The sequence below is a fragment of the Delphinapterus leucas genome, chromosome 1, assembly GCF_059928025.1.
Source record: "Delphinapterus leucas isolate spDelLeu-1000000601 "Yukka" chromosome 1, BTC_Dleu_Yukka2, whole genome shotgun sequence".
Taxonomy (NCBI): Eukaryota; Metazoa; Chordata; class Mammalia; order Artiodactyla; family Monodontidae; genus Delphinapterus; species Delphinapterus leucas.
In genome coordinates this window covers 77,119,765-77,136,239 of record NC_143129.1, presented here as the reverse complement: position 1 = coordinate 77,136,239, position 16,475 = coordinate 77,119,765, and the positions used below count along the sequence as shown (strand labels likewise).

The 16,475-nt window shown below is 56.2% G+C and overlaps 1 protein-coding gene across 1 annotated transcript; it reads right to left on the bottom strand.

Annotated features, from left to right (window-relative positions):
- Positions 1 to 336: 336 nt before the first annotated feature.
- Positions 337 to 8,853, bottom strand: NES (nestin). Its single transcript, XM_022559558.3, has 4 exons — positions 7,949 to 8,853; positions 6,731 to 6,855; positions 4,856 to 4,929; positions 337 to 4,607 (listed from the first exon to the last, which is right to left on the bottom strand). The coding sequence occupies exons 1-4, from the start codon at positions 8,729 to 8,731 to the stop codon at positions 877 to 879; spliced, it is 4,713 nt and encodes a 1,570-aa protein (XP_022415266.1). The 5' UTR covers positions 8,732 to 8,853; the 3' UTR covers positions 337 to 876.
- Between the last annotated feature and the right edge of the window lie 7,622 nt (positions 8,854 to 16,475).

The window sequence follows — 16,475 nt, the reverse complement described above, 5'->3', positions numbered from 1 at the left end:
GCGCGGGCGAGTGTGGCCCCGAGGCTTAATCCCTGTAATCAGTGCTGTGGGCAGAGATGATGACAGGCCTGTCTTCTGCAGGCGCCCAGGCCACAGGGGCTGGCCCTCCTTCCCTGGTCAAACAACACCCCCTCCCTCCCCAGGTCTCCAGCACTGCTGCCTGCAGCCTTCATCTGTCCGCCGTGTCTCCCCCATAAGGCCTTCCAGGTCCTCCTCTCCTCAGGAGGCAGCCCCTCCCTCACACTAGCATCGCCTGCCTCCTCTCCCAGTCTCCTCTGCTTCTGTGTCAGCCCTGAGGCCCCCGTGAATTGAGGAAGGAAGAGTCCAGACTTTATAGGCAGAGGTATTACTTTATTCAGGCAGGGAAAAGCCAGATGGGGCTACAACATGGCAGGCATGTGGGGGGTCAGGACATAGAAGCACCCCCTCACCCCCAGTAGCCATCAGCCAGACATCCCATGAGGGTGCAGTGAAGAAGGGCAGAGCTGGTGAGCCCTGGCGCATGGACCACCACGGCCCCCTCCCCATGGAGGAGCCACTGGGCCTCTGGCCTTTTCCAGCTGATGGGATGGGGAGGAAAGGGAGTGCAAGGAAAAGGGGGGGCCTAGTCCTACAGAGATTCAGTTGGCTTCAGCCTCGTGGGACAGTGCAGGCCGGATGTCCCCCTTAGCAGGGTCCAAGGGGCTGGTTTCTATTCCCAGAGCCTGCATTCTTGGAACGGGTCCCTTTGCCACACCCATTTCACCTCGGCTAGCCAGGCTTCTCAGACAGAAACCACGGGTCAAGAGATAAGTTAAGGGTGCTGCCTCCGAGCAGGGAGGGGGCTTGGGGATACCCCCTGCCCAAGACCTCAGTGCAGGAGGGGGTGCTCTTCCTCTAGTCCTCCCCTGAGGACCAGGAGTCTCCATCTCCCTCTCGCTGACTGAATTTCAGGAGCTGGCCTTGGCCCAGGTGAAGCGGAGCCCCTGCCCAAGGGGTCTTCAGGGCACCCCCCTCCTCCTCCTCCTCCAAGGGGCTCCCTTGGTCACCCTCAGGGGGCCCCGGTTTCCCCTGCCTTACTCCCCCAGACTGCTCCAGCCCGTTCACCACACCCCCATTCACATGCTCCAACTCTTCCTTCAGGCTGGGGCCCTGGCCATTGACACCAAGGGTGTCCCCTGCCTCCAAGCCCGTGTCCTCCACCGCACTGAGGGTCCCCAGAGGGCCAGGGGCTTGGCCCTCCCTCTCCAGGGGAATAGCATCAGACTCGTCCTCTGATCCTGAGGCCTCCGTGCTATCCTGGGACTCAGTCTCCAGGGCAGTCATGGGGGCGTCAGATGCCGCACCCCTCAAGCCATCATCCCAGGGGACACTGACATCCATGGTCTCAGACCCCAGGAGGTTCCCTCTCTGAGGGCCACTCAGGGCCGGGAGGCTGCCCACAGAGGGCCCTGCCCCCCACCGCCCTGCCCCTGGCCCCCTCTCCCCTTCTTCATCTTCTTCCTCTCCCTCCTCCCCGCTCTCTTCCTCGTCTGCAAATCCATCAGATTCCCCATCCGGATCCCAGGCTGCAGGCTCCAGTAGCAACGGGGGCACCTGGCCCGGAGGTTCTGCCACCTCCCCAGGGACCCCAGGAAGAAGAGAAGCCTCAGTCCCCAAGTCCTCAAATTCTTCCGACAGCTCAGAGTCATGGCCACATTCCTCCTCATCTCCCCCCTCCTCCTCCTCTGAGGGATGGGCCCCAAGGCCCTCAGAGGCCAGGACTGCAGGGCCCCAGCCTTCCTTTCCAGTCTCCTCTTGAGGGGAGGGCCTCTGCTCTCCAGCCAGGTCCCACTTGGGGGAAGCAGGGGACCCGAGGTAGAGGCCCAGGGGCGTGGAGTCGGGAAGGGTCTCCCCTAGCTCATCAGCCTCACTCTCTTCTCTGCTCTCCTCCCCCTCCTCCGAGAGGCCTTCAGGGATTCCCCCGGAGCCCATATCCTCCTGCTCACCCTCCACCTTTCCCAGGACCTCAGCCCTGCCTGCCAGCCCCCAGCTAGCCTCTTGGCTACCCTCAGCCAGGGGCTGGGGCCCAGGGGCATCTTCAGGGATTGGGATGGGTGAGCAGGACTCAGTGGGCCGCGGGCTGGGTAGCCCCAGCACTGCTTTGGCATCCTCCTTTGCTCCCTTGGAGCTCAAGGGCCTGGGTTGAGGTGTATCACTTCCATCGCAGCACGAGGTCTCAGCAGGGAACATCTCCTCTGCTTCCTCAGGGGCTTCAGGCTCAGACTCCTCCCAGCCCCTGGCAGTGTCCAGCGGGTCTCTGCTCTTCCTGGGCAGTGTGGAGAGCTCTGGCTCCAGAGCAGCTGCCTCCTCCAGCTCCTTTCTGGGCCCTTCCAAGCCCTGTACTCTCTTTGCCTCCAAACCTTCCTCCCCCAGGGGTGGCTCCATCACCTCCTCTCTGGCCAGGCCGCCTGGGTCCTCCAGCCCTTCCGCCTCCTGCTCCGGTCCCTGTTCCGCTCCTGCAGTCTCTAAGCCCAAGGTGACCTCTGGGGAGGCTCGGCCATCGCTGGGGGCCACATCCTCACCTTCCAACACTGGCTCTAGCACCTCTGACATTCCCTGGGGAGCTGGGAGGCCCGGGGTCCCCACCTGGTCTGGCTGCTCTTCAGGGTCCTGGAGGCCCTCAGTGCCTCCCACCCCACTGGCTCCCTCAGCTGAGACCCTCTGCTCTTTGGGCTCGGAGCTCCCTGGCTGCCCCTCACCTGGGCTCCAGGCCTTGCCTGTGGCCGTCAGCTGCAGCTCCCCCTGGTCTACAGCCTCCCCCTTCCCAGCGCAGCTCTCCCGTTCCCTAGGTTCCATCTCTGCCTCGTCCGCACTGTCCACTTCAGGTCTCCCAGGGGGCGCTTCCTGATCCAGTCCTTGACCCCCCTGCACCGTATCTTCCCACTTCTGCAGATGTGCAGAGAGTGGCAGCTCCCGTCCCTCCTCCTCCAGGGACCTCGGTGGCTTTGAATTCTCTCCCTTCTCCACGCTCTCTTCCTCTTCCAGATACCTTTGACTTCCCTTGTCTACCTCCTCTGGAGATCTCACATCCTCTACACTCTGCCCTCCCAGAGAGCTCAGTGATTTCTGAGTCTCCTTTTCTAGGGGTCTCAGTGTCTCTTGGTTCCCTTCCACAGACCCCAGTGGTTCTTGACTTTCCTTTTCTAGAGGTTTCAACATTTCCAGGTTTTCTTCTCCTGTAGGCTTTAGTGGTTCTAGAGTCTCTGTTCCTAAAGATCTCACTGCCTCTACACTCTCTTCATTTAGGGACCTTAATAAGTCTTGATTCTCTTTTTCGAGAAGTCTAACTATCTCCTGGTCTTTTCCAAGAGACTTTAGTGCCTCTGGTTTCCCCTTTTCTAGAGGGCTCAATGTCATCTGGTCTTCTTTTTCTAGAGACCTCAGTGGCGGATTCTCTTTTCCTAGAGGTCTTGATGTCTCCTGGTCTTTTTCTTCTAGAGATCTCAGTGGCTCTAGATTCTCTTTTGCTAAGCGTCTCAATGTTTCCTGGTTCTCTACTTCTTGACATCTCAGTGGCTCTTGCCTTTCCTTTTCTAGAGCTCTCAATAACTCAAAGTTCTCCTCTTCTAGAGACCTCACTAATTCTTGATTTTCCTTTCCTGGAGATAAAAATGCTCCTACATTTCCTTGAAGAGACCTCATTATTTCTTGACTCTCCTTTTCTGGTGATTGCAATGTCTGTGCATCCTCTTTTCCTATAGGCTTAAGTACTTCTAGAGTCTCTTTTTCTAGAGGTCTCATTACCTCCATCTCCTTTCCTTCTAAAGACTGCAATAACTCTTGATTCTCCTTTTCTAGAGTTTTTAGTGTTTCTAAGTTCTCTTCTTCCAAAGACCTCAGAGATTCCTGATTCTCCTTCTCTAGAGATCTCATTGTCTCATGGCACTGTTTTTCCAGAGAAATCAGTGGCTCCTGAATCTCCTCTTCCAGAGACTTCAGAGTTTCTTTTTCCAAAGGACCCGGGGAGTCTTGGATTTCTTTCATGTCCAGATCCCCCTCTTCTTGCCATGTTTCCTGCTGCAAGCTGCTTATTACTTTGACCTCTACAGCTGTTTCTTTCTCTGCCAGCCCCCAGATTTGTCCTTCCCCTTCCTCCTGGAATCTGCTAGACCCACTGGGTTCTCCATCTTTGGCCTCTGAACTGGGATGGTCAGGGCTGAGGGCTGGAGCCAGGGAGGCATGATCTTCAGAGGACTGGCCTGGACTGGGCTCTTGTTCCTTGCCCCCAGGCTCCTCTGGTCCTGGCAGGATGCTGGCAGGGATGGCCACCTTGGCTTCAGCCCACACCGCTTCTGGAACCTGTTGCATCCCAACCTGTGGCTGGGGCAGGGAGAGAGGGGCATCCTGGGCTCTGATCTTGGCATCTGTGGCAGGGCGGGGAGCCTGAGGTGTGGGCGGAATGGGGGTGCTGGCTGAGGTGGGGGCATGGCCCTGAAGGAGTTCCTGGCTCTTCAGGAAGCCTGGCACAGGTGTTTCAAGGGTATCAGGCAAAGGTGAGGAGAGGGGAGTAGGGCTCAGCACAGAAAGCAAAGGTCCCAGACGCCGGCCCTCTGGGGTCCCAGGGAAATGCAGCTCCAGCTTAGGGTCTGGAAAGGTAGAGGGGAAGAAACGGTGTCAGCACATACAGGTTGGGGGTGGGGTAGGGGAGCAGCTACCACTTCTGGCAAGAGGGTCCTGCTCCTGCCTTTTATGGGCTGGGCCAAGAGTATGCTCGCTGCCGTGGAGGACCACGGTGTCAAGACTTAAGACTGCTGCTTTTCAGGAAAGGCATCGCTCTGGGTGTGAAGAGGAAAGAAAGGTAAAGTTTTGGGGGGACCTTGGCCCCTCCTCTTACCCAGGAAGCTGAGGGAAGCCTTGGAACCGCTGCCAGGTGTCTGCAGCCGGGAGTTCTCTGCCTCTAGGAGGGTTCTGGGGACAAGGGAGGAAAAGCTGGGTCAGCCCTCTGCCCACAGGCCAGCCGGCAAGCCAGCCAGGCAAAAGTCACGGCTGAGCATGCGCGTCCCTGGCCTGGCAGGCTATCTCTTCATTTTCACCACTATCACACAAAAGCCACACACATACTTGGCTCTGCACATGAAATCACATGGTCACATCCCACAGATATCACCCATTTGGTCACACGGAGTCACACACTTATTTGGGACACACAGCTGGACTCACAGACACACAAGCAGATTCCCACACAGTCCACACAGTGTACACACACACCCACACATTGCTTAGACTAGTCCCCTCCCAACCCCAGGCCTATGACCTCATCCTCCGTGTGGGGGGCCGATTCTCATGCTAATTGATGCCTTTGTCCACACTGCCATCTGGAGGGTCTGAGTAGGGGGCTTCCCAGGGGAAGTGGGAATTCTCAGGCCGTTCCCATGGGATAGGCTCCCTCCTCCTTCTCCCCCAGGGCCCCCAGAGCTGGTTCCAGACAAAAGCCAATGAATTCAGCTCCCTCTCTCCAAATCCTTTTCATGCCTCAAAATCCAGGTTAAGCCTGCACAGTCCTTTCCCCTCAGTGGTTTGATTTAGGGGTCAAGGCCCTCATCTTGGGATCTCTAAGTACTCTGGATCCCAAGCCTTTCAGGGCAATGGAGGCTTTCGTGTACATGCCCCTGCCTTAGTGCCCCGTGGGGACTGAGGAGGAGGGGACCGATTGCGGGGTGGGGGGAGGGAGGACCAATCAATTCAACAAGTTATCCTGAACATCTATCTCCTCTGTGCTCTTCTTCATGATCTCTGAGTCTGGTTAGTGTTTTCTATGGTCTCACCTCTGTCCTTCTCGATGCAGCATCATGGTCCCTGAGCTCTGTGCCCCATGGAGGTGGAGGCCCTCTCTTCTTCATCCCTAGATCCTCACCGACCTTCCCTCTCTGGGCCCGGCCTCCCCTCCCCTCCTTAACCTGTCCCAGGGCCCCTGCTTTTGTTTGCCTGTGGATTCTGGGGGCACTGTCCTCATAGCCTGTCTAGCCCTGGCTCCACCCTGCAGGCTTGGGGTACACAGCCCTTCACAGTAGCAAAGCCCCTTCCTCAGGCTTCATCAGTGGATCCTTGGCTAACCAGGCCAGTTTCCCAGAAACTGGGTTTGCCCAAGGCCACAGAGCCAGAGAAGCAGCACTTCCTTGGTCTCAACCTTTCCTGAGCCAACAGGGAATGTGGTCAGTAGAAGGGCTGGGCGGGGCCAAGGCTCGAGAGAAGCCAGGCCCCAGGACATTCAGGATGGAAGGGATCTTGGCTGTCACCCAGCCCATCTCCCATCCTCCCGACAAGGAGACTGAGGCCCAGGTCAGGTGGCAAGTCAGTGCCACCGGCCCACACCTGCAATTCCTTCTTCCTGAGGCTGCTCAAGGACATCACCCTCTCTGTGTGAGCACACACACAGAGACTGGGCTTTTCAGCCCCTTGGGGTAAGGTTCTGGATCTGGATGACCCACACGTGTCCAGCCCTCTCCTTTGAGGCTGTCCCACTCAGCTATGTCACCTCTCCTTGGGGGATCTCCTGGGCACAGGATGCTTCTCTGGTCCTGAACCCACAAGAGAGCAGGTGGGCTTAGGTGGCACACATCGTGGTGTGGAAGGGATCAGCCTAGAGTCACAGGACCGAGCAGTGGCAGAGCCTCCACCACCCGTGGCTCTGGGCCTCTTCAGCCAAGGAGTCTGCCCCTGCATGTATGTGTGCATCTGTGTGCCTGCATGGGTCAGGGTCAACCTGTACCTGTATGTGGCCACCTCCAAGCTGAGGGACATCTTGAGGTGTGCCAGCTGCTGCCGGCCTTCCAGGACCTGGGCGATCTGGCTCTGTAGGCCCTGTTTCTCCTGCTCCAGGGCCTCCACGGACAGCTGCAGAGCAAGCCAGAGGCAGTCAGTGAAGGGACGGGGTCCTTCTGCTAACGTACCTGCATCCCCATTGGCCACTGCAGCAGCATTTTCTGCTCCCTCACTTCTCTGCAGAGCGGATTCCGGCCTCCCCTACCCCACTTCCCGCCCAGAGAACCCCTCCCGAAGCCCCCGAGAGGAGCACAGCGGCCCCTCTCAGCCCTCTCCCACGGCCTGGCTCCTCCTCTACGGATGCTGACTGAATGGTAGCACATGCTGCTCAGAGTTCAGCTCCCACAGGAAGGGGGGGCGCGGGAGGAGAGGAGATGGCTTACAGAGAGGAGGAGAAGGAAAAAAGTGGAAGCAGAAGGAAAAACCATTAATCACCAGGCCTGGAGCCTGCAGGATTGGAAGCCAAACAGCCCGGGTCCCAGTCACTGTCTCCTGCTCCCCAGGCTAGGCCCCCACCCCCTCCACTTCCCACATGTTCTGGAATCTTTCTCCTCTGAAGGGGGTGGGGCGGTCATGGTGAGACCTCTGTCTGGCCCAGGCAGGAGGCTGTTTTCTCAGCTGCTGGTCACATCTGCGCAGTGTGAGGGGGAGCAGCTGTCCCGGGCCTCTGGAATGTGCTCAGGAGCAGAAAAGCCCAGACAAGGGAGAGAAGGGCTGGTGGCTCCCCATCCAGGGCCCCTCACCCTCTCCTGTCAGGGGGAGGAGGGCAGCTGGGAACTTGGAGACTCTTGAGTGGCCAGACCATCAGATCAGCACTGAGAGGGAAAGTTCTGAGCATCTTCTGAGCAACAGCAGGGCCTAGGGAGGGGTCCAGGGGCCATCAGCGTACGAAGGTGCCGTTTAGACAGTGAGGAGGCCGCTGCAGTCTTGTGCCTGTCTGCCCTTCGAGGGGGTGTGCTTTGAGGTCTGAACCTCCATCATTCCAGCCCTACACTAGACAGAGTTGTGAAAGTCTAGGACAGTGGCACCAGGCACGGTTTTCTAAGAAGTGGCCCCTGAATCTGCAGCCACCACACCCCCCACTTCCCGCTCCCTTTCCCAGGTCTCTGATCCCCAACGGGACTTCCTGAAGCCTTGTCTTGCCCAGGCCCCCAGCCTTCCTCACCTGGAACTGCTCAGTAGCCCGCAGCCGCTCCTGCCAGCGGCCCTCCAACCTCTGCTCCAGCGCGGCCCTGCGCTCCTGGAGGCCGCTGCGCTCCGCTTGGAGCTGCTGCAGCTTCAGCCGACCCTCGCGGGCGCCCTGCAACGCGTGGCCCAGCCGCTCGCGGGCCTGGCCCAGCGACGTCTCCATGTGCGCCACGCGCTCCTGGTAGCCGCGCACTGCCCCGCGCCACGCCTCGCCCAGCCGCAGCGCCAGCTCCTCAACCTCGGGGGCCGGCACGGGGGGCCCGCGGGGCGGAGCGGGGCCGCGGGGGGCGCAGGCAGCCTGAGCGTTCAGGCCCGCGCGTTCCTCCTCGTGCGCCGCGCGCAGAGCCTCCAGCTCGCGCTCCAGCTCCGCCGCCTGGGTGCTCAGCCAGGCCTGGGCGCACTTTTCGGCCTCGACCGCGCGCCGGCTGCGGGCCGTCTCCTCCGCGGTCCGCTCCCGGGCCAGCCGCAGCTGCTGGCACCGGCTCGCCACGCCCTCCACCTCTTCTTCCAGGTTGTCGCGCGCCACCTCGGTCGCGCGCTTCTCCCGCCAGCGCTGGTCGACGAGGGCCCGCAGGGCCGCCAGCTCGTCGTCGGCACGGGCCCTCCAGGAGGCGTCCCCGGCCTGTGCCCGGAGACCCCCGAGCTCCGCGCTGAGCAGCTCATTCTGCTCCTCTAGCGCCTTGACCCGGGCCAGGTAGGCCTCCAGGCGCCGGTTGAGCTCCCACATCTGAAAAGATTCCTCCCCCAGGCAGCCCTCCATCCTGCCCGTCTGACCCACCGAAAGTGGAGAGAGGCGAAGCACCGGGAGAAGCCAGTAGCTCTCAAAGCTTTTAGGACGGAAGGGTAAAGAAGACGGATGGAGACAATGACGGGGCGGGGCGAGGAGCAGCTGAAGCGACTGAGAGTCGGGAGTGGGAGCGAGGCTATTCATACTCCCGCCAGCCTGGCGGGAAAAGGGGCGGGACCCAGGCCTTAACCCCTTAGAGTTCAGAGAAACGACGGCAGCCTTTGTCCCTGTGCCCCCGGTATGCTGGAGAGTGAAACCAAAGGAAAAGCCATGCCCGGAGAATCCGATCCGATGGTGGCTTTCAGGGGGAAGAGGCCGCGAGGCAAGGTCAGAGCCGCAGATAAAAGCAGATTATACACAGAACTGAGCCTGTGGAGGGGGTGCCAGGGGATTCAGTCCTGCGAGGGGGCGCGAGTCTCAGTTACTCAGCGCATCCAAGAGAGCTATCACTTACTGAATTCCTCTAAGACTCAGTTTCTTCATCCAAAAAATGGGAGTGATGATGGAACTGTCATGGGACTGTTGAAAGAATAGATGTGGCCATGTTTTTCGTAAATAGCGAAGGCTCACCCTCCTGAAATACTGGAAGAAGGCAGCATTGCAGAGAGAAGTTAGAAGAGACATTGCCTGGAACACAAGAACAAATGTGTCCTACTGGGAAACACCCCATATGCACACACACCCTATTTCCTCAGTCTCCACCAGGAAACGGAGAGAGCAGGCAAAAGGATGTTCTCCCCATTATTCACCTCCATCCTTTCTACTCATCTTTCATATAACCTGAGGTGCATATACCCACTTTTTACGTAATGGAAGCCCCCGCCCGCCCCGCCAGTTCGCAGGGAAGGACACCCCATCCTGGCCTCGTTGTCAGGGATTTTTGGGCAGAGGGCGCCCCCTGGTGGCTCGCAGACCGGGCCAAGAAGAGGAAGCAGAAAGCAGAGGCATCTTTTGTCACAACCAGTCCAAATTTATCGAGCCTTTGTAATATGCCAATCACGTTCTAACATTTTATTTACGTTATCTGACTGAATCCTCAAAATATCCCTTTGAGGGTTCCACAGTTCAGGAAACGAAGAGCTCACTGAGGGCGGGAGTAGCTGGGAAGGCCTGGAGGAGGAGGGGTCCTTGAACTGGGTAGTGAGAGAGGTGGGATTTGGGGTTTGTAGTGTAAAGGGGAAGCAGGGTCCGAGGGAGAGGGCCAGAGATAATGAGACTGAGGGGGGTCTTTGGGGAAGGAATTTCTGCTCATGTAAATCCAATTTAGCTCTACAAGTTTTCATTGAGACCTACTATGTGTCAGCACTCTGTCCCAGCCCTGGAGGAGCACATAGTTTGGTAATGTGAGGGCGACAGCAGTGGTGGTGGAGGTAATATTATCATAATACTTAGCACCTGAGCTATCCACAGAGACCTGGGGGAGCACAGATAATGGAGAAGGTTTTCTGGAAAGGGGGTACAGCAGGGTCAATGACCAGGAGGCCATCCCACCAGGCCAACTGGACTTTGAATTCACTACCACATGTGGAGCAGAAAGGGAGGGGCCGGTGGGCGTGGAGTGGGGGGATTGACTGAGACATAGTGCAGACCGGGAGGCTGAGGCTTCTCCATCCCCACATTACCTCACAAATCCTGCGGTTTGGTTTGGGCTGGGGCATCCCAAAAGTTGTGTCCAGGGGAGGTCCCTCCTCTTTCTCTTCCTGGCTGTGGGGAGAGAGAAGCTGAATACTTGAGATCCCTGGGATCCTCCAAGGGGGGGGTCCCCTGGAAATGTGGGGTGGCACCGGTGTGGGGAGTTTCCCTCCTGGGCCTCTCACTCTCACCCAGAGGGGAGACATTTGGACTGTGTTTCATGCAAAGAGCACTGGGTCTGACTTTTACACTTTCTAGCTGAATGACCTTAGGCAAATCACATAGCTTCTCCAACTGAGCCTCAGTTTACCTGTTTGGTAAAGGAGGTGAATACTTACCCATCCCCAGGCGTTTGTTCTGAGCATCAAAGAAGACCGGGTATGGGGACGTCTTTGTACAAAGCCTTTTTGAGGACCATCACCATGAAAGCCATCAAGCTAGAGCAAACCCTTCCCGTGAACCACTCTTGGTGAGTTTTGGGAATCTTGGAAGGCAGAGATGATCTGAATTGCTGGAGAAGAGTGGGATGTTGATTTTTTTAAGGCCGGAGAAGGTGGGTCCCAGCAACCACAGCTGGTGGAGCGGACACCAAGGCCCAGACCATTCTAAACAGATAACTGATATTTGAGGCAATGAGAAGCTGAGGAAAATGAGGCCTTCCATGCGACCAGGGGACACTCAATGGGCACAAGTTGGGCCAGGTGTCCTCTCCTCCCTTGGGGGGTTGCATTGTTACTGGGATTTCTTTTTTTTCTTTCTTTTTTTTTTTTTTTTTTTTGCGGTATGCGGGCCTCTCCCGTTGCGGAGCCCAGGCTCCGGACGCGCAGGCTCAGCGGCCATGGCTCACAGGCCCAGCTGCTCCGCGGCACGTGGGATCTTCCCGGACTGGGGCACGAACCCGTGTCCCCTGCATTGGCAGGCGGACTCTCAACCACTGCGCCACCAGGGAAGCCCTGTTACTGGGATTTTTATGAGGCCTTTGCCTGCACTTCTTATGTCCCTGTGCCTGGCCAGGACACATGGACTGTGTGATACTACACTGGGTGGATACAAAGTTCAGTAGCCATCCCCAGAGATGTCCATGAGAAAGCTGAAGAGGGTTCTGTGGGCCCTCAGGGTTCTGTCCTTGGTCCGAAGATCACAAGTTTTTATTAAAGACTTGGATGAACTCATAGAAGCCATATTGATCAAGTCTACATATTATGCAAGAAATGAGAGGGTTTGACAGAATAGGAAAAAAAATGAACCAGATGACATTTAATAGGGATAAATGTAAAATTCTGCTTTAGGCTTCAAAAAAAAAATCAACAGCATAAGAAGAGAAAAGAATAAAGCCTATCTAGTGAAGAAAACCTGGGGGTTTTAGCAGACCACAAGCTTGTTATGAACCACCACTGTGATGTGGCCACCTAAAAGAGTAAAAAGGATATAAGGGATTCGTAGATGCAAGGTGTCCAGATCAGGGGTGGTGACATTCCCTTTGCCCTTCCGCATTTGGAGTATTGTTCTGGACACAGTATTTTAAGAGGGACCTTGGCAGGTTGGAATTGATCCCAGAGGAAGATGAGCAGATGGTAAGGCAACTTGGAATCATGGTTGATGAAGAATTTCTGAAGCTACTCATGTCTCAGGACTGCAGCTAAGTTCCGAAACTAAAAGATAATAGCCTCTGAGCACCATACATATCCTAAAGAAAGTTGCCAGACTCATCTGCAAGGCTTCACCCCTGCCCGAGTCCCCAGGAGAGAAGGCAGGCGGAGGGCAAAGAGGTTGCACACCGCAGCATTGGATTGCAGGGTGGCCAGCCCTGGAGGGCAGGCTGCGGCTTCCCCTCCTCTGCTCCGAGGGGAAGGGTGATGCCTACTGAGGCGAGTGGGTGTGGACTTCCAAGGGGATAACTCCTCACGGCCGGGCATCCGCATGAAGGGCACATCGGTGTCCCACCTCTGGGCAGCTGTCTTTTAGGGCACGGGGCTTGTTCATCTGGGCCTCACTGAGACACAGACACTGGAGAGGGATGGCTGGGAATAGAGGGGGCCACAGGGAGGGACAGGCGAGGTTCTGTTTGCCAAGAGGACTCTGTGAAAGGAGCCCCCCATGGGGAGCAAGCTTTGGGCATCACCACCCCCAAGGGAGGTCTGCATCTGAGGAAGGCTGACTGTAGCCCTGGGTAAGTGGCACTCACCCCTGTCTCCTCCTCTGTCCTGCAGAGGAGAAGGAAGCCTCGGGGCGGGTCTGCCAAAGTGTGCTTAAGGGACAGGAGAGGGAGACCCAACAGAATGTCATTGCAGGCAGTGGTCAGAGAGATCTAAAGCTGTTCTTTTTTGTTACCTCCCCTACCTCTCACTTCTTTGCCTCATAATACGGAGGCTAGGGCAGGGGCAGGACATCACTCTTGCCCTATCCCTAACTTGACCCCTCCTTTTTATCTCCCTGTCCCCCTTCTCTCTTCCCCTCCACTTCCAGGACTAGATGGGTCCTGCTGGACATGTGTGGCAAGGAGTAACGTCAGCAAGGAGTCACAAGTCTTTTGACAACAAGAAAAGAGACAGGAAGAAGGAAGTGAGTAGGTTGGAGACCAGATGATAAGAGAGACGGCAACTTTGGGAAGCTCTGTACCGAGAGATCTGGAGACATAGAGAGAGGGAGAGAGCGGGTGCGAAGGAAGCGATCAGCAGAGCAGAGAGCGGGCCCAGGGACCCCTCCTGGGAAGTCTGGCTTTGGCCTGAGAGCTTTGGGTACTGGCTGGACCCTCCCTTTCCATGCTGCTTTTCCCCATCCCCGTGAGGGAGGCTTGGAGCTGGAGCTGGGTCTGGGAGGCTGAAATGTTCCTTCTCTCTTCATTTTTTCCTCTCCCGGCTGGAGGGATGATGGGGCCGGCTTTGTTTTGCAGCTTTCTCCTTTCCCTCACATCCACAACAGGCCAGCTGGACTCCTCCTTCTCCATCCTGAGGGAGGGGTTAAGGGAAGGCAAGTAGCATGGGAAAAGCATTGAACAAAGAGCCTTGTCTCTCTATGCAACCTTGGACTAGTCAGTTCACCTCTTTGGGTCGTGGTTTCCACAGTAATTTATTCAAATAATATTTAGAAAGCACTTATTGAGTGCCAGGTGCGCCATAGGCACTAAATAAATATTGTGAAGGAATCAAAAATGACTAATGTGGAGCGCTGCCCTCAGGAAGCCGATGGGCACGTTGGAGGACAGACGTGGGAACCATAGAGTGCGATCCGGGTAGAGAGGCGTGATGAACTGGAGGAGGAGGGGGGAGGGGGCAAAGGAGGTGGCCGTGTGGTTCATTTGGGGCCTTTGCCCTCCAGGCAGCGAGGAGCCCTGAAAAGGTTTTAACCTCAACCACGGGTAACCTGGTGAGATCACTGTGAAGGATTGGGGCGGGCTGGGGGGAGACAGGCAGGATGGCCAATCAGGAGGTAGTTGCCACCGTCGCGGTGGTGAGACCAGAGCCTAGGGGCGGAGAGGAGGGATGAGTGTGAGAATACTTAGGATGTGTCGGTTCCAATAAGAGTTAGATGTGGGATGGCGGGAGGGGACAGGGAAGATTCCCATACTGGTGGCTTGGCCCTAGGGTGGGGAGGGAGGGTGGCATGGGGAGAGGTGCAGTGGCTGTCAGATGTGCAGGGTTGGGGATCACATTTAGAAGGATGATGCCCGAGTGGGGTGGATAAGCTGGGGGACTGTGAGCATGGACTAGGTTGTTCAGGGACAGGGGATAAAAGTACAGAATGATGAGCTGTTCCCTTCTCTCTGTGACGCGCTGGGTCTGTGGTTTGCTGAGCAGCTTGCAAAGCAGCAGCCACCCGCCTGCTCCGGCTCAGCTCAGGTCTCCACCCCCGCAAAGTAAAAGGGGCTGCAGTGGGGCACGGCCACCGGGCGCTACTATTGCCACAAGAGAAGCTACATTCCCTGGGGAAATCCTGTGATGATGAGTTTAAGCTATAATATCTAGGTAGTGAGGTAGGTACTATTACCATCATTATCATTCATGATTTTCTAACAGAGGAAACAACCTAAAGAAGCTAAGGAACCTATCCAAGACCACACAAATAGAACTTGAACTCAGAGTTCTGACTCAGCCTGCACCTCCCTCTCTCTGGGAAAGAAGGTGATGATGGGGGGGCGGGGTCAGGGGATGAGTCAGAGAGGACCTTGTGGGAAAGTCTTTAATCTCTACCATCCCTCATGCTTCTCCTAGCATCTCACTCAGGGCCACCTTAGCACACACAGCACCAACCGGGAGATGACTAACTTAAAACACCCTCCCCTGGTTAAAATCATCCAGTCTTCACCCCACCAACACCCACCCACCCACCCAGTTTTTAGGAGAAGTGGACAGAGAAGGCCAGCTGGGGCTGGACTGGAGCTGGAATCAGGGAGCTAGGGTTGTCTTGGGCTGGGATCCCAGGGAAGATGCTGAAGGTGCCGTCTGTGTTTGGTGGTACCTTGATGCTCTGCCTACACTGAGCTCCCATCAGGTGTTTGCTGACTGACTGTCCAACCCCACGCTGGTCTGGCCACACTCCAGGGCTGAGTTTGGCTCCGAGCACCCTGCTGAAGGAGGGCACAGACACACCGTAACGTGCCCACTGAAGGACCAGGCACCTGGACGAAGTGTGGTGAGGATGTTAAGAGCATAGGCTCTGGTGGCAGACCTGAGTCCTGGAGAGACACTTAACCTCTCTGAGTCTCAGCTTCCTCATCTATAAAATGGGGGAAATAATACCCACCCAATCTGAGCACAGAGAGCTCGCCTCTCAGTCTGTCCAAGCGCCTGGTCCTGAACAGGTGTTCAGTGTATGTTTGTGAAATGAATAAATGAGTGAATAAGGTGGGGTGTGTTAGGTTGTTACTACCCATGCTGCTGCAAACATTCTTGGCCAGGTCTTCTGGGGCCCGTGTGTGTCCCATTCTCTTTGGAACCATCTGGAAGGGAATTGCTTGTTGGAGGGAAGGCACATCTTCAACTCCACTGGACGATGCCACAATGCCACATCTTTTTTTTTTTTTTTGGCCACGCAGTTTGCGGGATCTTAGCCCCCCAACCAGGGATCGAACCCACGCCCTTGGCAGTGAAAGCCTGGAGTCTTAACTACTGAACCACCAGGGACTTCCTGCCACATCGTTTTTTAAAGCGGGCATACCAGGTTACTCTCCACTAACAGTGTGCAAAGAGTTCCCGTTGCTCCACAGTGTCTTGGTACTGTCAGATTTTTTAATTTTTCACAATCGTGAAGTGTGTTCATTCAGTACAATTGTGGAAACACATCAGCATGGATGAACCTCACGAACATCATGTTGAGAAGAAAAAGCAAGCTGCAGTAAAATCCACATGGCAGATGCCTTTTCCATCAAAGTTCAAAACCCTGCAAAACAATGTGTTATCTGGAGATATGTACGTATGTAGTAAACACGTTTTTGAAAGGCAAAATAATGGTAAAAATAAAGGAGAGGATAGTAGTTCCCTCTGGGGAGGAGGGAGGAGATGCAAGGGGGATGGAGAGGTACACCACTGTGCGTAATGTAGTTCTTTATTGATAGAGTATGTGAAATATTTGAAAATAAATACATACGGTAGGGTCATTTGAAGTGCCTGAGGGGCTCTTGGGTAAAAGGGCCCAGACTTCTCTTAGTGGGTCCAGAGATCAGAACCCGTCCTGATGAGTCGATGCTACGGGCCCAGATGCCAGCCCAGACAAAGGAGATGGGCACAGGACTTGTTTCTGTCCTGGAGCAGGTTGCCACCAGAGGGAGTGTGAGCCCCGTTACTGGGACACAAGACAGCTAACCATTCTAGGGTGATCCATTTTGTGATCTGTCCTAGAGGACCTTGGTGGCTTCTTCAACCCTGGGGATTCCAACACTCTAGGAATGAACAACAATCCATCTGGACCCCAGGACCCCGCTCCTGTCCTCCCTGGAGAGCTGCAGTTCCTGCCCTGAAATATTGCCAGAGGGTTGTCTTTTTTCTGGCTGCACTGTGGCTCGTGGGATCTCAGTTCCCCGACCAGGAATCGAACCCAGGCCATGGCAGTGAAAGCCCAGAATCCTAACCACTAGGCCACCAGGGAA

What these genes read in the sequence shown, in the direction of transcription:
- NES (XM_022559558.3), bottom strand. Translation starts at nt 8,731, where the DNA reads ATGGAGGGCTGCCTGGGGGAGGAATCTTTTCAGATGTGGGAGCTCAAC. An exon ending in GGGCTACTGAGCAGTTCCAG is followed by an intron (nt 6,856 to 7,948) that starts GTGAGGAAGGCT and finishes CTTGCTCTGCAG; the next exon opens with CTGTCCGTGGAGGCCCTGGA. An exon ending in TTGGAGGTGGCCACATACAG is followed by an intron (nt 4,930 to 6,730) that starts GTACAGGTTGAC and finishes CCTTGTCCCCAG; the next exon opens with AACCCTCCTAGAGGCAGAGA.